This window comes from Dipodomys spectabilis, unplaced genomic scaffold (assembly GCF_019054845.1).
Source record: "Dipodomys spectabilis isolate Male_0828 unplaced genomic scaffold, ASM1905484v1 ptg000098l, whole genome shotgun sequence".
Classification (NCBI taxonomy): Eukaryota; Metazoa; Chordata; class Mammalia; order Rodentia; family Heteromyidae; genus Dipodomys; species Dipodomys spectabilis.
In genome coordinates this window covers 19,566,914-19,586,943 of record NW_024870775.1, presented here as the reverse complement: position 1 = coordinate 19,586,943, position 20,030 = coordinate 19,566,914, and the positions used below count along the sequence as shown (strand labels likewise).

At 38.0% G+C, this 20,030-nt stretch overlaps 1 protein-coding gene across 2 annotated transcripts in view; it reads right to left on the bottom strand.

Moving 5' to 3' along the window:
• The window catches only part of Kdm4c (lysine demethylase 4C), a 309,906-nt gene that overhangs the window by 37,030 nt on the left and 252,846 nt on the right, over positions 1-20,030 (bottom strand). Inside the window, exons 18-19 of one of the 2 annotated variants that reach the window (XM_042686652.1) lie at positions 13,285-13,470; positions 10,164-10,265 (exon numbers count right to left, since the gene is read on the bottom strand). In XM_042686652.1, coding sequence (XP_042542586.1) covers positions 10,164-10,265; positions 13,285-13,470 — 288 coding nt within the window. The remainder of the gene's footprint in view (positions 1-10,163; positions 10,266-13,284; positions 13,471-20,030) is intronic. The other variant, XM_042686655.1, reaches the window with a different exon arrangement.

Below are 20,030 nucleotides of genomic sequence, written 5' to 3'. Positions count from 1 at the left end.
CCCTCCATTGACTCTTGTTTTTTGTTTTTTAATTTTTATTGTAAAGATGCTGTACAGATGGGTTACAGTTACATGAGTAAGGTAATGAGTACATTTCTTGTCGAACACTGTTATCCACTCCTTTGTTTTTCTACCACTATCCCTTCCCTCCCCCACCACCCCTGAAATATTTCATTTTTCTTTTTCCATTGGTTTATCCCTGGCAATCAATGTCTTTGATTCTGGTACCCTCTGTTTTATATATACATTAATCTGATTTGGGGAAGGGGACAAGGAATAACAAAATGCTGAAAGGAAGGACAAAGGATGACTCATTGCAACAATGATACTCACAAGACACTATGTAGGAAATGAACTTCTATTAACTCTTATCATCAAAAGTTTGCTGTAAATAGGATGAAGTACATAAAATACCTAGACTCGCCAGCAGTAGATTATCAGAAAATGTTAACTGGCTTCACTTTCGAAAATAGAAAATATACTTGAGACCTTCCTTAACCCCAAGTTATTAAACCACTCTTGCTACTCCATCTCAATAAAAGGCATTTACAACTAGGCCAACACCTCATTTCACATGAACAAGGATCAATCCAGCCTTATGTCATCACTTGGAGAACAATCCAGGCCCCCACTCTTCACCTCCTCAACTCCAGAAGTCCCTAGTCTCTGATCAGTCAAACTCAGGAGCATGGCTACAGTCCAAAGGATGAGATCAAATTTTATGCAGTCTCATCCTGCCAACCCCAAGGCTCCCCAAAACTCTTCTCTGCAACTTTATTAAGGCCCTAGCCACATGACTCTTACTATCTTTACAGCATGGAAAAACTCACTGGTAAAAAGTACTGCTATTGATATTATGAGCAAGTGAACTAATGGATGGATACATAAGAAGTAGAGTGAATGAATGGACTGTGCAGAGGGGTATAGATATAGAGTGGCTGCAGTTGTTCACTGTCCAGAAAAAGCAGAGAAAGAATTTTAGGGAGAGTTTTCCCTTTGTTGGGGTGGGTGGTGGGTATGTAAATAGATAGAAAAAGGGATTAGAAAAGTTTTCTGGTGAAATTCATTATGTCTTGGGAGTAAAAAACATCAGTCAAGTCGGGTACCGGTGGTTCACCCCTATAATCCTAGCTACTCAGGAGGCTGAGATCTGAGGATCACGGTTCAAAGCCAGCCTGTGCAGGAAAGTCCGTGAGACTCTTATCTCCAATAAACCACTAGAAAATGAGAAGTGACACTGTGGTTCAAGCAGTAGAGCACTCCCCTTGAGCTGAAGAGCTGAGGGACAGTGTTCAAAAGCCCAGAGTTCAAGCCCCACGACCGACCAAAAAAAAAAAAAGCAAGTTAACTCTAGATCAGAAACCATGAAATTTATGCAGATTGGCTTGTTAGAAAGATGGTCAGCACACAAGTTAAATACATAATCTTCATCTAAATAAATATTCTCTTAAGCATCAAGCATGACAATTTCATGGACACACAAAGGAAAAACATTTTTCATAATGCTATTTTGATAGGATTTCTAGTTTATTTTTTTCAGGAAAAATTTATTGACAAACAAACCCCATAACTGATTACATATATATCCTCAAAAATACCAGAAAAGCCCAAGAATCTATTGATGTTAAGTTTGTCATTTCTGAGCAGAGAAGACAGATGTTATGCAATAAGGCTCCACCAGATTAAAGAAATGTCCATGATATATTTGAAGATTAGTGTTCAGGCTAAGGTTGTGAAAGTTGAATTCTCTTTAACATGAACGAAACTGAAAGGAACAAACAGTAGTTAACAACAACAATGACAACAAGCACTTCATTTAAAGAAATGCTATAGCCAGTTATAGATGCTAGGAGCACAATCATAATGTTACAGAAATTCCAATGAGTTCCTGGGAAACAATGTATCTAGAATTTTCATTGTGAGTGCGTGCATGCGTATATGCATGTGCATGCGTGTGCATGTGTGTATGTGTGTTAAATTTCCCCTGTAACACCATAAAGTAGTTGTTATTAGGAATACAAAATATAAGTGAGATAAAGTCAAGTGACTTTTCCAAGACCTCAATTATAGGCAGCCTGGGCTGCTATTCATTTGTGTTATATGTGCTCAGTTCCTCAACCAGGAGAATGAATGTTGGAAGAAATCAAAGGACAAAATAGAACCAACCAGGAAGAGGGCCAGATGTAACTAAAATAGTTGCATAAAGAAATTAATTTCCTTTATCTTTCTTTTGTAACTTCCATAAATGGACTGACTCTTCTTGTCCAGATACCAGCTGAGCCTCTCCTCACATAGGAATTGACTTTATTTCTCTAGTATATCCACTTAATGCTATCAGCAACATGGACTTGGAGATACTGTGATAGAAGGCAAAATGTATAACTTATATTCTCTCAGTATTATCATATATGTAGATGCACACATGTCATGCATACAAGCTGTGGTACATTGTAAAAATGCCCCCAGATCTTTATTTCTCTCTATTACTACATCCTTTGCAATATAGCTTTGCAGATCCTCCTACTTATCACTTACATTTTGAATCTGTGTCACACTGTGGTTTAGTTTCTTTGGGTCAAAAGAATATATCAGAAATAATGATATACCAAATCAAAGCATTATGTTTGAAAAACATGCATATATATGCCTAGAACAAAAAGGAATACTGAAAAAAATACTAAAATGTTAGTAATGTAAAACTCACATTAGTAAGTTTTTATTTTCTTCTTTATCTATTTCTTCTTTTCTATTATCTGTTTTACTAATAATTACTAAAAAATACTACATAAAATAGATTCCCCTCAGTAGATGAATGGATCAAGAAAATGTGGTATATATACACAATGGAATTCTATGACTCCATCAGAAAGAATGACATTGCCCCATTTGTTAGGAAATGGAAAGGCTTGGAAAAAATTATATTAAGTGAAGTAAGGCAGGCCCAAAGAAACATAGGTCACATGGTTTCCCTTATCTTCAATAACTAGTGTATGTCTGAGTCAAGCAGAAAAGGTCAGATAAGTTGATGTTAGGGAAATGAGCCCTAAGATATGTACTCAAATGTTTTTTTCTTTCATGCGATTGTTTCTAACACATTTATAAGATGATTTCTTTGTTGCTTTGTATGTCCCTCCCCCACAGTATAACTCTTGCTTTCACTGTATTTGATGTCGGCATAATTTGTGGAGGGGAAGGGAAAAAACAAATCATCTAAATAGGGATACAGGTGGACCCATTGCAACAATGAGATATACAAGTTGTTATGTCAAAAAATGAACTTTACAACTTTGATGGGGGGGAGAGGGGAGAGGGAGGGTAGTGGGGAGGATTGGGGGGGGGGAGGATGGGAAGGGATGGGAAGGGGAAACAAAGGAGGAGGCTACAATGCTTGATAAGAAATCTTATCTTGCCCATGTAATTGTAACCCCTCTGTACAGTATTTTCACAATAAAAAAATAAAAGTAAAAAAATAAAAATAAAATAGAACAGTCATTGCAATTTTTCCCAATTCTTAAATAACATACCTTCAAGCATACCCACAATAATGAAAGCTTTCTTTGTAAAAATTACAAGAGCTAGGTAAAAATCCTTTACCCAGAACAACTTAAGTCCCTGGGGCTTCATTAAGAAATAATTGCTCTCACAGCATAAAATCACATGCAGACTCATAAAAGTGTCATAAGTATTTAATTTTCTACATGACTGTTTGTTCACATGTACTTCATGTCTCCTGGGTTTTTAAGCTACAAATATATAATATGGTGGGAAATGGTAGTAAGCAGATACCTAGCAGACTTAAGGTCTTATTCACTTTTAATATCTGCAGAAGTATAATGAACAAGCAAGCTTTGCATGAGACACTGAGAAGAAAACAAATTGTTGGGGGCTGGGAAGGTGGCTCAGTGGTAGAGCGCTTGCCTTGCATGCATGAGGCCCTGGGTTCGATTCCTCAGCACCACGTAAGCAAAAAAAAAAAAAGCCAGAAGTAGTACTGTGGCTCAAGTGGTAGAGCGCTAGCCTTGAGCTGAAGAGCTGAGGGACAGTGCCAGGCCCAGAGTTCAGGCCCCACAACAGAAAGAAAAAAGAAAGAAAGAAAGAAAGAGAGAAAGAAAGAGAGAAAGAAAGAGAGAAAGAAAGAGAGAAAGAAAGAGAGTAAGAGAGAAAGAAAGAGTAAGAGAGAAAGAGAGAAAGAAAGAGAGAAAGAGAGAAAGAAAGAAAGAAAGAGAGAGAGAGAAAGAGAGAAAGAAAGAAAGAGAGCGAGAGAGGAAGGAAGGAAGGAAGGAAGGAAGGAAGGAAGGAAGGAAGGAAGGAAGGAAGGAAGGAAGGAAGGAAGGAAGGAAGGAAGGAAGGAAGGGAAAGAAAGAAAGAAAGAAATAGAAAGAGGGAGGGAGGGAGGGAGGGAGGGAGAGAGAGAAAGAAAGAAGGAAGGAAAGAAAGAAAGAAAGAGAGAGAGAAAGAGAAAGAGAGAGAGAGGGAGGGAGGGAAGAAGGGAGAAAATCACTTATTCAACAATAAAATAATTTAACAATTTCTTTTAAATGACCTCTGTGGGGACATGTTCAACAGGGAGAAGTAATGGATACTAGGCATTACTGTACGATAGCCCTCCTGCCTGTAAGAATTTGTGATTCCCAAAGACAATGAAAGTGTTCAAAATGTTAAAGTGATGCCAAAGTTTTCTTAATAAGATGACATAAAAAATAAACACAAAAAGCCCAACTAGTTATTTTAGCAGGTTTTCAGTACCACCAAGAAGGAAGATCAAGTAATGAAGCCATGTAAACTAGTAGAAGCAGCAGCCTCAAGCTAGAAAAATGATTAGAAAAAATACAATCCAAATAAAATGCTGCATCCTCTAACTCTCAACAACTGCAAGTCCTGTGCCTTCTGTAGACACATCTGTTAAGTGGGTATAACCATAATCCCTACCGCACAAAGTTGCTGTGAGGAGCAAGTCAGATAAAGTTCTATATGTAAAAGTGCACAGCAAACAATAAAACCTGCTACATAAATGTTACTATTGTTACTTTATAATCTCTATCAATGTTGATATGCTCTCAACAAAAGAAGGCAGTCACCTTGACAAGGAGATAAAACTAGGGCAAACAAAGTAATTGTGTTATAAAGATGCATAGCTGTGTAATTGTGCTATAATGATGCATAGCTATGTAAGACGGAGTAGGAGAACATAGACTTCTTAGGTTTTATTTTAGACTTCAGGAGAAATACCTAAGAAACATAAAAGAAAACTGCCCAAAAGCTTTCTCCTGCCCATTGTACCATAATTATAGGAGGTAGTGCAGAGTCTGCTTATATCACTCATGCCAATTAAAGGGAAAAAAACCCAGAGTCACATATCATTAATAACCAAGTCAAGTAATATCCCTCTGTCAGTCTGTCTCATGTTAGCTGAGTAAATCTACATACCTAGGACTGTGCTACAGATGGGTATACTGTGTTCATGGGAGATCCAGTGAGGACAGCAACAGAATTTCACCTATCATATATGTTGAAAGTGGGCATAAAAGTGGGCAGTCAGGCTGACAGGTGCTACAACAGTAACCCTTTCCTCCTCAGGCTCATGCCTGTGGTCCTCCCTCACACCAGGTTAATCTCAGCAGCCCATGTCAACTCAGATAACAACATTTTCTCAGTATCTAGTAGGAGCACTGTTTTGGGTCTGTTTGGTTGTTGTTGTTGTTGTTTGGGGTTTTTTAAGAGCACTGTTCTGTTCTCCAACTCCATAATACAGGTACACATGACAGTAGATTTTAAGATATAATTAAAAGTTATCGAGTATAAGGACTTATAAACTTTATATATTATGTTTAATATATAATACATTATATAAAGTTTATATAATGTACTGGAGAAAGAGAAATAAACATAACTAAGGATCTACCCATATCCAAGGAAGTACAAACAAAACTTAAAGTAACTCATAAAGAATCTGCTGCTCAGAAAAAAAAAGGGGGGAAGGGTTTGTTTCTCTCTGTTTCTGCTCCAAGCAAAGCTTCTCAGTGCCAACTCAACAACTATTGTAGAAAAACTAGAATGATCTTCCATTGAAGAGTGCTACAAACAAGGATTTCCTATATTTCCTCAGATATTGCTCTACAATTTCACTAATGTTCTATATCCAGCATGAGCTGAGAAGACAAGAAAGGATGTGTGTGAAAACAAGTCAACTCAGATGAGGAATAGCCAGAAACTACCTGGAGAAAAGAATAATGATGTCTATGAGATGTATGTCAGAACCCAAGATCCTTCCAATATTTCACAGAAGCGCAGGACAATAAAGTTGGGGTGTCCCCAGATTTCCCTGGCTCCCTGCCAAGAAACTTCATACAGCCTTTGAAAGAATCGAAAATTTCACCTGTCACATTCACTGAAAGTGGACATAAAATGTAGACTTAGAGATTAGCCGTTCAGACAGAACTGTGGGAAGTTTAATTGCTTTTTCTATTGCTTGATGTTGGTAGTCTTTAAAATTATGCTTTCATTACATTTTGTCAGAATCTGTGGATTCCATTTTGACTATGGCATCTAATTACTGTTTTTTCATGGAGGAACTGAAAACCCTGTCTTACACTTCACAAGACATGGGAATGTCAGATGCCCTTTGCTGTCATGTGTCTGCTCACACATTCCACTTAGATATTTCCACTGCATCTATGGTGCTTGACTCTAATACCAATATTAAAAAATGGGATCAGTGACCTACTTAATTATCTTAACTAGCTACCAGATGATAGAATACGCCTTAATTATTTTTTAAAGAGTATAAACTGCTGAGAAGCTTTAAATTTTCAAGGAAGAACTATTAATTCTGTGAAAAACTGACTAAGTACTATGTGAAAAATACACCTTACCTATGCTTTAAAAAAAAGAATGTAACCAGTTAAGTGGTCCTTGGTATCCCAGATCCCTATTTCCTAATACAGTCCACCCTGCACAACGGACTCCTAAGCCTACTGACTGACTCCCTGTCTCCCTGGCACACTTTGAGTTGGTGAAGACAGTGATTCTGATGAGTTTACTTTTGGGATAAACTCAATACCTACAAAATGCAAATTAAAAAAAATTATTTTTTCAATACTGAGGTTTGAACTCAGGGCCTAATGATTGCTAGGCATTGATTTTTTTTAAGCCTGGGATAATATGCAGTTGTCTTTTTTTTTTGTTTTTTTGTTTTTTGTTTTGGGTGTTTTTTGTTTGTTTGGTTGGTTGGTTTTTTTTTGGTCATGGGGCTGAATTCTGGGTCTGGGCACTGTCTCTCAGCTCTTCAGCTCAAGGCTAGCGCTCTACCACTTGAGCCACACAGCCACTTCCAGCTTTTTCAGCTTATGTGGTACTGAGGAATCGAACCCAGGGCCTCACGCATGCAAGGCAAGCACTCTACCACTGAGCCAACTTCCCAGTCCAATAATATGCAGTTTTACAAACCCAGAATAAAAGGGTTAGGAAAATATTCTTTCTGATGAAGCCACATTTTTCCACATAGAACCCAAACCATATTTTGAAAGAGCTGAAAATCTAAGTTTTATAAAAAGCTCTATTTTGTTACAGTAGCAATTAAAACAGTTTCAGCTTCTTACTGAAATACCCTCAGTGCCACTCTTAACAAGTGTTCTAACATAAGAAGAATTAATGAAAAGTGCAGATATGCTTCTGTGATTGTTATGATCAAATATTAGATATTAACTCTCTTGTTCACTTTAAAACTTTATCAATTTGTACTAATTTTCTCTCTCTCTCTCTCACACACACACACACTTCAGAGAAATTAGCTTTTGTCCTCAAAGGTGACAAGACATATGAATATGAATCCTTAGCTCATAAGCATAATGTCAGCTATTTCTAAAATAAAGCAAATCAGTATGGCTCTGCCATCAGGTAAGAAGGTAGTTTTGCTGGTTCAGAGTCTGGTTCAAGATATTAGTACTTGAAAAACTGTCCTTACATGGGTGGGTCGAGATTGTTAAGAGTAAATTCTAGAATGGAGCCTTAAGCTCCATATAAAGCAAAATTGTAGGTTGGGTACTGGTGGTTCACACCTGTAATCTCAGCTACTCAGGAGGCTGAGATCTCGCCCAGGCAAGAAAGTACACGAGACTCTTATCTATAATTAACCAACAGGAAACCAGAAGTGAAGCTGTGGCTCAAAGTAGTAAGAGCACTAGATTTGAGTGAAAATGCTCAGAAAACCATGCCCAAGCCCTGAGTTCAAGCCCCATGACCAATCCGTTCTCCCCCAGAAGAGTAATTATAGGGTTAGGAGGATAAAACTTGCCTAACATGGATGAAACCCAGAGTTTGGTTCCCTCCCCTTCAGCAAATCCACACAAAAAAGCAACTGTACACAGCAAAATATAGCTTCTATTCTGATCTTGAGCCAGCCAAACAGTATAGACCAGGTCTACTGGATAGCTCTGCAAGATTAAAGTAGGTAGGAGAAATACCACAGCATAGACTCAAGTTCTTCTCTGTCCTACATAGTTTCTCCATTCTGATTAAATTCTGTATCCATGGTTTATTAAAATTGAAGACATCAGTGGGAAACATCTGCTGTCTCTACCTACAAATTCAAATACCTTGTTAAATACTTACTATCAGAAGTGGGACTAGAACCAATGCAGTTCATGCCAGACTGGTTTGGCACAAGGACCCTCACCAAATGGCCACATTTTGAAAGGCTTGGAAAAGGAGGAAGGACAGAAGGCAAACGCAAGAGACACAAGAGTCCCTGGCTTGGGGCTGTGAGGTTGGTATGAGAATGGATTGGTGTCAGGGACATTTTCCTCCACAGCTCACAGCCAGGTCTGATGACTAATTAGCTGGACTTGCAAAAGGCAGGATAGATTAAGGCTCTTCCTAAGATGGTGAGGAAAAACATGGCATACCCTAAGGGTTCTAAGCCAAGAGCATGGGATTTTGGGGGGACTTTCTGATGTTCCATTCATTCTATTGACAGGGTACGGTGAAGAAAGGCTTTGTGCTTGCTGATTTGATCCTTCCAAAGGAAGTGGTGGAAGAAATAGCTAGAAGAAAGCAATTGAATTTTAAGAGTTGAAATAAGATATATTTAATTTTCTTAAGAAAACTCTGTCTACACTGGGTTTCCCTAATAAGGAAAACAAGGGAAATGTGGTTCCAAATGTAAATATAATAAAAGGTCTGTGGCTAAGCATTTCCCTCTAAGGTAAATCTGACCTTAAGTCTCTATAATTTGGGATAAAAAGACTAAGATCGCAACAAAACATTTCTACTGATAGAAATATACAGGATTTTTTTTAAGTGTATGTTAGATTTAGGAATATTGATCAGATTCAGGTCTGAATCACTATAATTTTTTTTTAATCTCTGTCAAGAATTCTTTACTCTGTACTTCCGTTTCAGTAAGAATTTTCTCCTGTTTTTCCATGTCAGTGCAAATTCAGCAGGCCACTGGAAGTAAATGTAGAAGACATAAGCAATACACAAATACCAAATAATTTTACAGAAGTCTGGGAAGAAAGAGTACAGTTCGTTACAATAAAATTTATTGAACATAATATCAAAATTCTTTTTTTTTTTTTGGGGGGGGGGGGGGTCCGGTCGTGGGGCCTGAACTCTAGGCCTGGGCGCTGTCCCTCAGCTCTTCAGCTCAAGGCTAGCACTCTACCACTTGAGCCACAGCGCCACTTCTGGCTTTTTTTTTCTGCTTATGTGGTGCTGAGGAATCGAACCCAGGGCCTCAGGCATGCAAGGCAAGCACTCTACCACTGAGCCACCTTCTCAGCCCCAATATCAAAATTCTTAAAGGCAAAATAACCATTCAAACAATTCTGTCACCAGTTTAATACAAAGCCATGAAGGATCTGAGGCACCTACATGAGTCTATGGAAATGACACCACCCAGACCACTTTAAATGACTAACTAAATTTGGGTTCCCTTTGTTGGAAAAAAAAAAAATGTTAGAGAAAAACTAAAGAGAGTAAAACTGAACAATTAGTTAGGTTTTACACTGAGGGAAAATAAAAAGGAAATTGAAAGTGAATTCAACCCATAGGTGTGTTTTATAGTCCCAACACTAAGGCCTTAACAATATAGGCAAAACTCATTCTTGTGATTCTCAATTAACTAGAAATTCTCCCTTCCTTCTCCACTACATCTGACTTACCAAGGCCTTTAAGTCTATCTTCGAAGTGTCTCCAAAACCAAGATATGGCCGCTGTTCCCCATCTCCGCTCACCTGCACTGGTGCATCAGCTTCCTGCAGCATCTAAGTCCCAAATGAGAGCTTACATTTGAAAGACAGCAGGTGCCATTGAAAAAGTGTTTGGTAAGAATATGGATAGATATAATACTAAAATTTAGGTTAAAACATCAAGGATTAAACATGAGCTTTCTGTTAAATATTCTTTATATATATATACATATGTATATTTGAGAATTTTAAAACTACCTTTTTTTTCAAATACTTGTCTTTTAAATTTCAAAGTATACTTACTACCTAATGAAATAGTGTACTGTAATAAACTAGACAAATTTTTTTCATAGTCGACAAAATAGTGGCTGGTTGCCAATTTTATTAGATAAGTTGGTTACAGCATTTTAATTACCATTTACATCTATCTAGGTGTAGCTGAAATACAATTTATGCTATATCCAGAATAACTATCCCATAAATTCAATAATGCTGAATATGCTTGTATGTTTAAATTTAGGACACTAAAGGAATAGTAGAATTTGGATGGCCCTTCTTGATGGATAAGGCAAATATTGGGAAAAAGAGAAGGCAAAAATCAGAACCATTCTGTAAATAAAAAGGGAGATTCTATTAAATCAACAGTTTATATTTTCATTTCCTCTACATTGTACAGGATCCTCCTCTATTCTATAAAACAACTTGTTCAGGCTGCCAAGTTAGCTTGGACAAACTATAGTTCCTACTCTAGGAAGCATGTGCCCTAGCATTCATCATTTACAAGAAGAGAAATATTTGAGGAAATTTGAACATTTTATGTTTGAAAAGGGAAAGACACTTAATAAAATAGGGCAACCACAATGTTTTTAAGCAAAGTTGCTAGGTTCTATAAATCCCTCTGGTTAGTTCCCAAACATTTTTGGGAAGGAATCCATTCTTGGAGTCTAATTGAAGAAGAATGGGAAAGTAATACCAACCAAGACTTTATTTCAGAAATCTGGTGACCATAATATAGTGTTTTCACCTGCAGAACTCAAAGGCAATGTAGCAACACTAAATTGTTTTTCCTCATAAGGAAAAGTTGTGACTAGTCATGCTGTAAATTATGTTTTCCTTCCGTTTATAAAATATACCAGGCTTAAAGTAGCTCTATAATATAGGGGAAAGTAGTTTCTAAATCTCCTTAAAGTCAAATATTTTCTTTTCACTATCATTTATGAAATTCATTAGTAACTCAAGCCTGACTAAACCACACACCAGAGTTAAGAGGAATGAGATCCTGATTAAACACCTGGATCTCTTTAATAGCAACTTCAACATAATCATCCATAATCAGTGCATTGGAATATTAAAATGGGAGTGCATGATCCCATGCAAAGCTATAGATGGATACCTTAGCACTATTTGACTTCGTAGTTAGGCATTCAACAAATATTAGGGTACAGACTAAAGACAGTCATGACTGCATTGATCTGAACATAAACTGAATATTTCTGAACTTGGGTTTCCCAAAACAGAAAAAGGCTACTCTCTGAACACGTAAAAGTATTGCACCACTAGTAGTGACAGTAGGAGAAATGACAGTAGTACGAGCTTCAAACTTTGAATGTTAAAAATGGAACACAATGTAGTGAGGTTTGATACCATCTTTCACAGATGGGGAATCTGAGGCTCAGAAATAAGAACTGTACATAAAGTGACACAGATCTTATTGGCAGAAACTAAGTGTGATCACCAACCATTCTGGCCCTAAAGATCATGACCTTGCTCATGCTCAAGGCAATCACGTGGGTCATTTAAGGAAGTTAACATTACTGACAGCACTGTAAATGGCAAAGTATAAGTCTTTAAATGTATTTTTTCCTGAATATAATACTATTCTTAGCAAGAGCACATCAACTAAAGATACTAAGGAAAAAGCATGAATGAATGACCTGAAACAATGGAAAACAACGTTAAAATATGTATGACAGTTGATGACATCACTGTACATTTGGGCATTCACACACATCTGCACAGAGTCCCAACCCACAAATGTCAAATATCTCTCAAGACACCAGTGGAAATTGCTGTAATCATTACAAAGAGCTGGGAGATTTGCTGTGTGTAGGGTCATGGCTCCACAAGTCAATACCAGCGGCTTGGCAGACTGCTCATCAGAGGTTATTACAGTCAGGAAGAGCATGTTAAGCTGAAATAGCCTGTGGCCAAGTCTCCCAAGGATAACAAAAAGAGCAAGCTAGCAAAGCAGGGCAACTCTACAATGCTTTAGTCTTCGCTTTGTTAGCCAAAAACAACGACAGTAAATTAGAAAACTAACCATGGCAAATCAACTATCACTATCTCTCTATCCCCATAATTGTTTTTAGGCTTTTGAAATAGAGGGAAAACCTCATTCACCAAAAATAAGTAAACTGAACTACAGTTAAAGTCACATGTTATTTGGCTGCAAATACTATTTTTCCAGAGAAAGTTAAGACCTGTGTGAAATGGAGAAAACTAATGAATGTTTTCTATTCTTCTCTTCTAGTCTTCTATGAGGTTATCCTTACTCTTCCCCAGGCCTTCATGCTCCCCTTTATCCATTCTAAGGTATCAAGTATTCAAAAGTTCCTGGCCAAACCCCCAGTCACTTCACTTGTCAATACTGTTGCTTTACATTTCTTCTAGGAAGGATTAATAAAACCTGAAGGAACAGTGTAGAGTTGCAGGTTGTACATTGCAGAATCCCAGGTGGTACTGTTTACTGTTCACATTGTAGAAAGGATCTCCAATACTGGATATGTGCAGTGCACAATCTGTACAACCATATTCAGAGGCCCTGTACACAGTTCCAAAACCAGAATGGACAGTTTCATTCTTTCATCTGCTCATTCACTCAAACAATTCAGTAGTATTTATTGTCTAAGTGCACACAAGACACTGGTGGATCCTGGACAAATATCTATAAATCATAATGCATAATCTTTGTCCTCAAGAAACTCACAGTCTGGACATGCTGATAATAAGTAATAGAGCCAATTAAAGCACCCTAAGTGTACAGGAGGAAATCCAGATGCAGTCTCCGTGTCAGAGAAAAGAGAGTAGGCCTTACCACATTTGGGTTAACCTTATGGCGGAAGCACGTTATGTTCACCACATAAGGCCAATCGTCAGGCTCCATCAGTACCCCAGCAGCGTGGGCACATGTGACATGGAAGGAAGCTGGGCATCGGCCATAGGAACACTGGATGCACGCTCCAGAGACCCTCTTTATCCGATGTCTGCAGAAGATGCATTTCTAGAGAGTTAAAACAGAGGAGAACATCAATTCACACTCTGTAACTCAGCCAATTTCCACACTTCAGAGAATAATAGCTATTAGAGGAGGGAAGGAAAACAAAACTGATTACATCAACAAGTCCTGACCCTCCAAGGGCCTCAGTGGCAAGAGCATCCGTGGCAATGCAGTCTGCTCACTCTAAAGGAAATAAACCTCTACAGTAACACCCCACCAGAAATGCCAAATAGTTCTTGAGGATTAGGAAAGCCCAAATCTTTTGCATGCTTCTCCCACCTGCCTAAGAGCTCGGGTAAAGGCCCCAGCTGTGCCTGTAAATCACCCACAGATGCTGAGGTTCTTTTTGTTTTGCATCCAGATAGCAGCCTTACAGTACAGCAAGAGACAGAATACAGGGTTGGAGGACAGGCAGATACTCCTAAAGTACACGAGGTCTTCGAAAACACCCAAACAGCATACAGATGGGCAAGCTTTCCATTTACAAGGAAATGGAAAATGTTAAATGGTCCATTGTGGAAACTGGGGGCTCAAGTGTTTAATAATCCAAATCGGAACCCTTCATGACTGACACAAAAATATGCCTCCCAAACTGAGAAAATTGAAAATCACCCCAAAGGGCATAATTTTGTTAAACACTTATAGCTGACAATGTCTGGGAAAGAGAAAATGAAAATAAAAACAGCAATAATGAAAATCTGAAAATTAAACTGCATTCAATTAGCTCTAAATATTATCAGTGCATTCATTATTTGAGATAGGGGAAAAAAAATCAAACAGTTTCACTACATGTAAGATTTGTGTACCAATACTTGAGAGTTAGGGAAAAACTGGCTGTACAGGATCAGATTTGGAAAGCAGAAGAAACAGAAAAATCAAAAGCTCAACTTTTCACTCCTGCAGATAAAAAACAAAAAAAGTCTACAGTGAGATCAGATGTTGCTGCAACTACAATTCTTTTATAGGTATTTTCCTTCCTGAGACCGCCTACCCCCCAAAAAGGAAATCATACAGCATAGAAAAGGAACTTATAAGTTTCTTTAGGGAAACTATAATAGTTTATCAGAAATTGTAGGAGATATGCACTTCTAACTCCTCTTCACCCTCACATCTGATCAGCGACTCAGTCTTACCTATTTTGTTCCTATCTTGTTCTGATTTTCTCCTACCCATCTATAGCAACTGCCACTGCCTCTGCCTCTACCATGGTGCCTTACACAGAACAGAATGACCTAACTAACATAGTTTATTTCATTCTATTACCATTCATTTTCTTCAGGGCTCCCAAGTCCTTCTCTTTCCATTAATCCCTATGTCAGCCCCTGCTTAATATCCTTCAGTGGCTTTCTCCTTATCTCTAAGTCATTGGGGGTGAGGGGAGAGGAGAGGGAAGAAGAAAGGGAGGAGGGGAAGTGGGAGGAGGAATGAGAACAAGAGCTGGAGAAGAGTGTGAGCGGGAGAGGGGTGTGGGGACAAGCTGTCTTCTCTCTCATTAGTCCCTGCAGGATGCTACGCTCTGGGCCTTTATCTGATTTCCCAGTACATTCAGATTCAATGTATAATTAAGCATTTTTAAGTGTGCACACACACACAGAGGGGGTGATGACAGGAGGGGGAAGACAGAGAGAAAGATAAGGAGGCAAAAATCACAAAATGAAAACATTATCATCTCCATGACAGCATTACTCGGTATTTTATCTTAGTATCTCTAGAAATCCTTAGTATCAGTTTCAATACATTTTCAATAATTCTTCTTTCTGGTGGTTTTAGTCAATTGCAATCATTTGAAATGTGTTGGCAGCTATAATAGAAAACACTTGTATCAGGGAGCCCAAGGCATAATTAGACAATCTTTTAAGAGCCTAATTAATATAGAACATACAAGGCAACTGCATAAATTCAGGTACTGACAGATGTATGACAGGTGAAATTGTTTCCTATTTGCTAATTGAATATGATCTTTTAACAGAAGGAAAGAGTGCTGTTACTCAGCTAAGCAAAAATTGGAATCTTCCAACCTTTGTCATAACTAACTTCTTTACTAAACTGAGGCCTCTCAACAAAAAGGCAGGTAGAGGTGAGAAAGAGAAATGCCCAATGAGGATTCAATCCTTGCTCGTTGAGACATGTCTTCTCCCAGTAAGGCCAGAAGTCATCATTTTTGAGGACAAAACCAGTGTCATTAGATAGTCAACCCAACTATAAAGTGTAATACAACTGTAATACAGTCATAATAAAGTGTAATACAAGTGTAATACACTCAACCCAACTGTAAGAAGTTTACTCAGAGTTGTGAAGTTTTACTTAAATGCCAAATAGGTTCTTCTAAGGACAAGGAATTCTATAAACCTATCAGGGAAGTCGTTATGTAGTGTACTCACCCACCATTTCCAAACTCCATTTTCATTTGCTTTCTGTTTTACTTCACACTGGCTGAAATATCCAAATAGTCACCTCTACATATTTATAAACACTATTGTCCAGTAAAGCCGAGACTACTGAATGCAATGAATGCCACTTAAGATTAAATTCACAACTGAGAGATGATACCTATCAATTGTACATAGATGTTAGATTGAACATAGATGCCTAGTGTAGAAAAAATAAAAAAGGAGGACGACAAAACACAAATGAGATCTGTTCCCTATTTGCATGTAGAGGAATAGAAGGAAAAAAAAGAGTTGGTTTTCAGACGTATGGAAAGGCCACAAGTTAATAAAAATAGTAATAATTCTTTCAGCACATCCTAGACACTTGTTAGGACTCAAATCAAGAGATAATCCTAAAACCTGCAATAAGAAGAAACATCATATTGTTAGCAGATGTCTAATCTGCCACAGTGCATAAAAGACAATGAAACGATGTCTTCCATTTCTGAAGGGTAAGTAAATTTGGTCTGTATCCAGACTAATTATCATTCAAGAGTGAGGAAATCCTAAAAACTTTCTCTTTTCTGTTTCAAACTACAAGAAGAGAAAAATCAACCAAAATAATATGTAGTAAACTTAAAAGATTTAAAATAATAATAGCAATCATAATAGTAGCATCTTCTGGATTTAAAATAGAAAGAAAATTTAGATGGCAACTGTAGCCTATAAGGAAAGAAAAAGTGAAGTTGAAAATGTTCTAATGATCTCAACTTGTCTGATAAAAAGGCTTATTAATTAAGAAAGCCATATTAACAGGGTAGGAAAAATTCCAAATATATATATTATATATTAAGTATAAATAGATTAAACCTTATGCTACTGGCCACTGACTTTTTCTTAAAGTATAGGATTAGAAATACTCTACACTTGCAGGTCATGCAGTTCTAGGTTCAATGAACTCAACTCTGCCACAGCAGTACAAAAACAGCTACAGGTTGTACATATGTCAGAAAGATTATTCCAATAAAACCTTATTTACTGTGAGCACTTGCCTTAGTTTGCTTACCTATACTATAGGTCACAATATCTGAATCTAGACAGCTGTAAAATGATTGAAATACATTTAAAAAAGATCAGAGTAACAGCAAGGAAGAGAAATGCTTGATGGAGAAGGAAGATGTGAAACACTGAGTCAAAGAATGGTTTGAACTTGGACTACAGGAAAGTGACAACTGGAAAAGATTTTGTTTTCTTTTGTTTATTCAATGCTCTCATGTTGACTAGATTCTAGATCCTCCTCTAAATAAGGATATTCACTCAAGGTAAGAAGTGGGCAGCCTGTTTTCTTGGGATAGAGTACCTCTGCAGCTACCTGAAGTTTAAAATAAATGAGGGTAGAGGTAGCATCATGTTCTATAGGGTAAGCACCACATTCTATCAGCGATAGAAGAGAGTTTCTGGATGATAAGATTACAGGACACTTAAATACAGGAAAGTTCAGAAAAGCAGGGTGATTTTTCCTGAAGTTTACCGTGTGAGATGACAGTAAGCCATGGAAAAGTGTAAGAAGCCAATTTCTGGACAACAATTTCATGAGACCCCAGAATGGTAGCCTTGAGAACCATCACATTGCATGTGTAGCACAAGGCCAAGAAAGGGCTGAATTCTAGGGAGACAGAGACTAGCATGGCAAGGGGGAAAGAAAATGCCAACACAAATGGCTAAAGGTGTCATTCCCTTTTACATTTTCCCTGTAAAGATACCTGAAACTGCTCAGTCAATGTTGAATTAAACTGAATCTTTCCAATAGACTTTTGTCAAGTTTCATGACTTTGCTTCTGTTTCCTCAATAGTGAAAAGAGACCGCTGATTACAGACATAAGTGCAGAGCTATTACAGTAGCATCAGAGCCACCAAAGGCCTGTTAAACTATCAATGCTGGTCTACCCTCAGAGCTGCAGTGCATCTGTGGCAGGGTCATTGAGTCAGCACATCTAAGAAGTCCTCAGCGCTACCAATGCTGCTGCACCCAAGTCTCACACTTTGAGAACCACTAAGTACACAGTCCTAAGTCAAAAGTTGACCATTATTCTGATACTTTAGTACCAGGAAATTCAGAAAGCATACATTTTGTTCACCTATTCTACAATGTCAGGAGCTGAGAGAATCCTCAGGCAAATATGATTTATAGACCACTATACTTCCTTCAGGGACTGGATTTCCATACTTATTCCAGTGGCATAGGCCATTAAGGATTCTAATGCACTGAGGAAGTAATAAAGTATCTGCCAATGAGGCTTTGTATATCATTAGATTGCCTTGAGCATACAGCTTGGCAGAGGGCATCAAAAAATGATGAGCTGTGAAGGAGCTGAAGGTTCAAAGCACATCTCCTTCCCCTTTTTCTGTTAATATGATTTATAATATGATTTTGTTGTTTTACCAGTTTTATGAATCTTTTTTCTTCCATAAATAGGTAGGCAATTCTAAGACAGGCATGGATGCTTTTTATTTTAATTACTGTTTTCTCTATCAGACACATAACAAGATAATGATAATGATAAATTAGCTAATTCCTTTTTTGTTTTGTTTTCCGCAGACACTAGTCAGCAAGCTAACATTCTACACTCAAACCGGGAGTACTGGCCTCACTGGATGTCACTATGGTTATGATTGAAGATGAAACTTCCATTCTGTTCCAAGTCCTTAAGCAAAATTTATTTTGCAATATGACTGGGGCTTGAATTCAGGGCTAGGGTCTTTGCTCTCATCTTTTTCACATAAGGCTAGTGTTCTACCATTTGAGCCATACCTATACTTCCAGCTTTTTGCAGGCTAACTAGCAGTAAGTATTTCATGAACTTTTCAACCCAAGATGGCTTCAAACCCCAGACCTCAGATCTCAGCTTCCTCAGTAGCTAGGATTTCAAGTGTGAGACATCAATACCTAGACATCAGTACCTGGCTAACTAAGTACAGGTTTCACAGCAGAGTTATTTGTGTTCCCAACACTACTTACTTAAAAGATTTATGTTCTATTTATCAGCAGTCATTATGTCAATCACTCATGGGCACTGCAATACTGACCAGTACTGGAGAACAGTGACTCAGTGAATGTCCAGTTATACAGTTGGGAGGGGAAAGATGTGTAACAACTTGCCAAGAAAAGCAATCCCTGCCATATGCCAGTGAGATGTAGGTGGAGAAGAGAAGAGTAGACTAATACAAAGAGAAATTGTTTGTCTAGAGATAAAAAGCAGCAGAGGTGAGCAAGAGATGGTGCATTGAAATATGAGGTCCCCTATGGCCAGATTGCAGATTCTGACTGTTTCTATATGCACAATTTATACACAGTTTAATTCAACACATAGAAATATCTCAGCAGTCTAAGTATAACCGATCACATGAACATGATGAAATTGTGGAAAAACATAATTCTGTACAGTTATGTATAGCAGTTTTTGGGGACTCGAACTCAGGGTCTCATGCACTTGCTTGGCATTTTCCACACAGGTCTGGTGACATGCCACTTAAGCCACACCTCCAACACTGTGTACAGAAGTTCTTACTGTGGGAAGTTCTCTGCCTTTTTAACCCAAAGTTATTTCTGCACTTTAAGTGCAGAGCATTATTACAACAAATGGCTCATGGTGCCAAATATGTTGATTTAAATCCTTATTTATGATAGGCATCAGAAGCCATCTATTTCATCGCTTTTTGTTTGGTGAGAGTCACTCTGCAAAAGGTGAGAAAGCCAAGAAAAAGTCAAGTAGCAGGCTAAAAGGGAAAGGACAGAGAGATGAGCTCAGCAAGGACAAGAGACAGGGTGAGAAAAATGAGCAAGGGTACAGGCCATCAGATATGAGGCAACATTTATTCAAAACAAAGTCATTGTTGGTGCTAAGAAAATGTTAAATAAGAATCACAAAAGAGCTCTAGAACTGGAAAGGTCATAGAAATTCAGACAAAAGCTGACTAATAACTGACTTCTGAAAACCATGTATCAACAGCATAGTCATACTTTTTTTTTTTTTTTGGGCCACTCCTGGGGCTTGACTTCAGGGCCTGAGCTCTGTCCCTGAGCCTCTCTGTGCTCAAGGCTAGTGCTATATACCACTTGAGCCACAGTGCCACTTCCAGCTTTTTTTGTATATGTGGTACTAAGGAATTGAACCTTGGGCTTCATGCATGCTA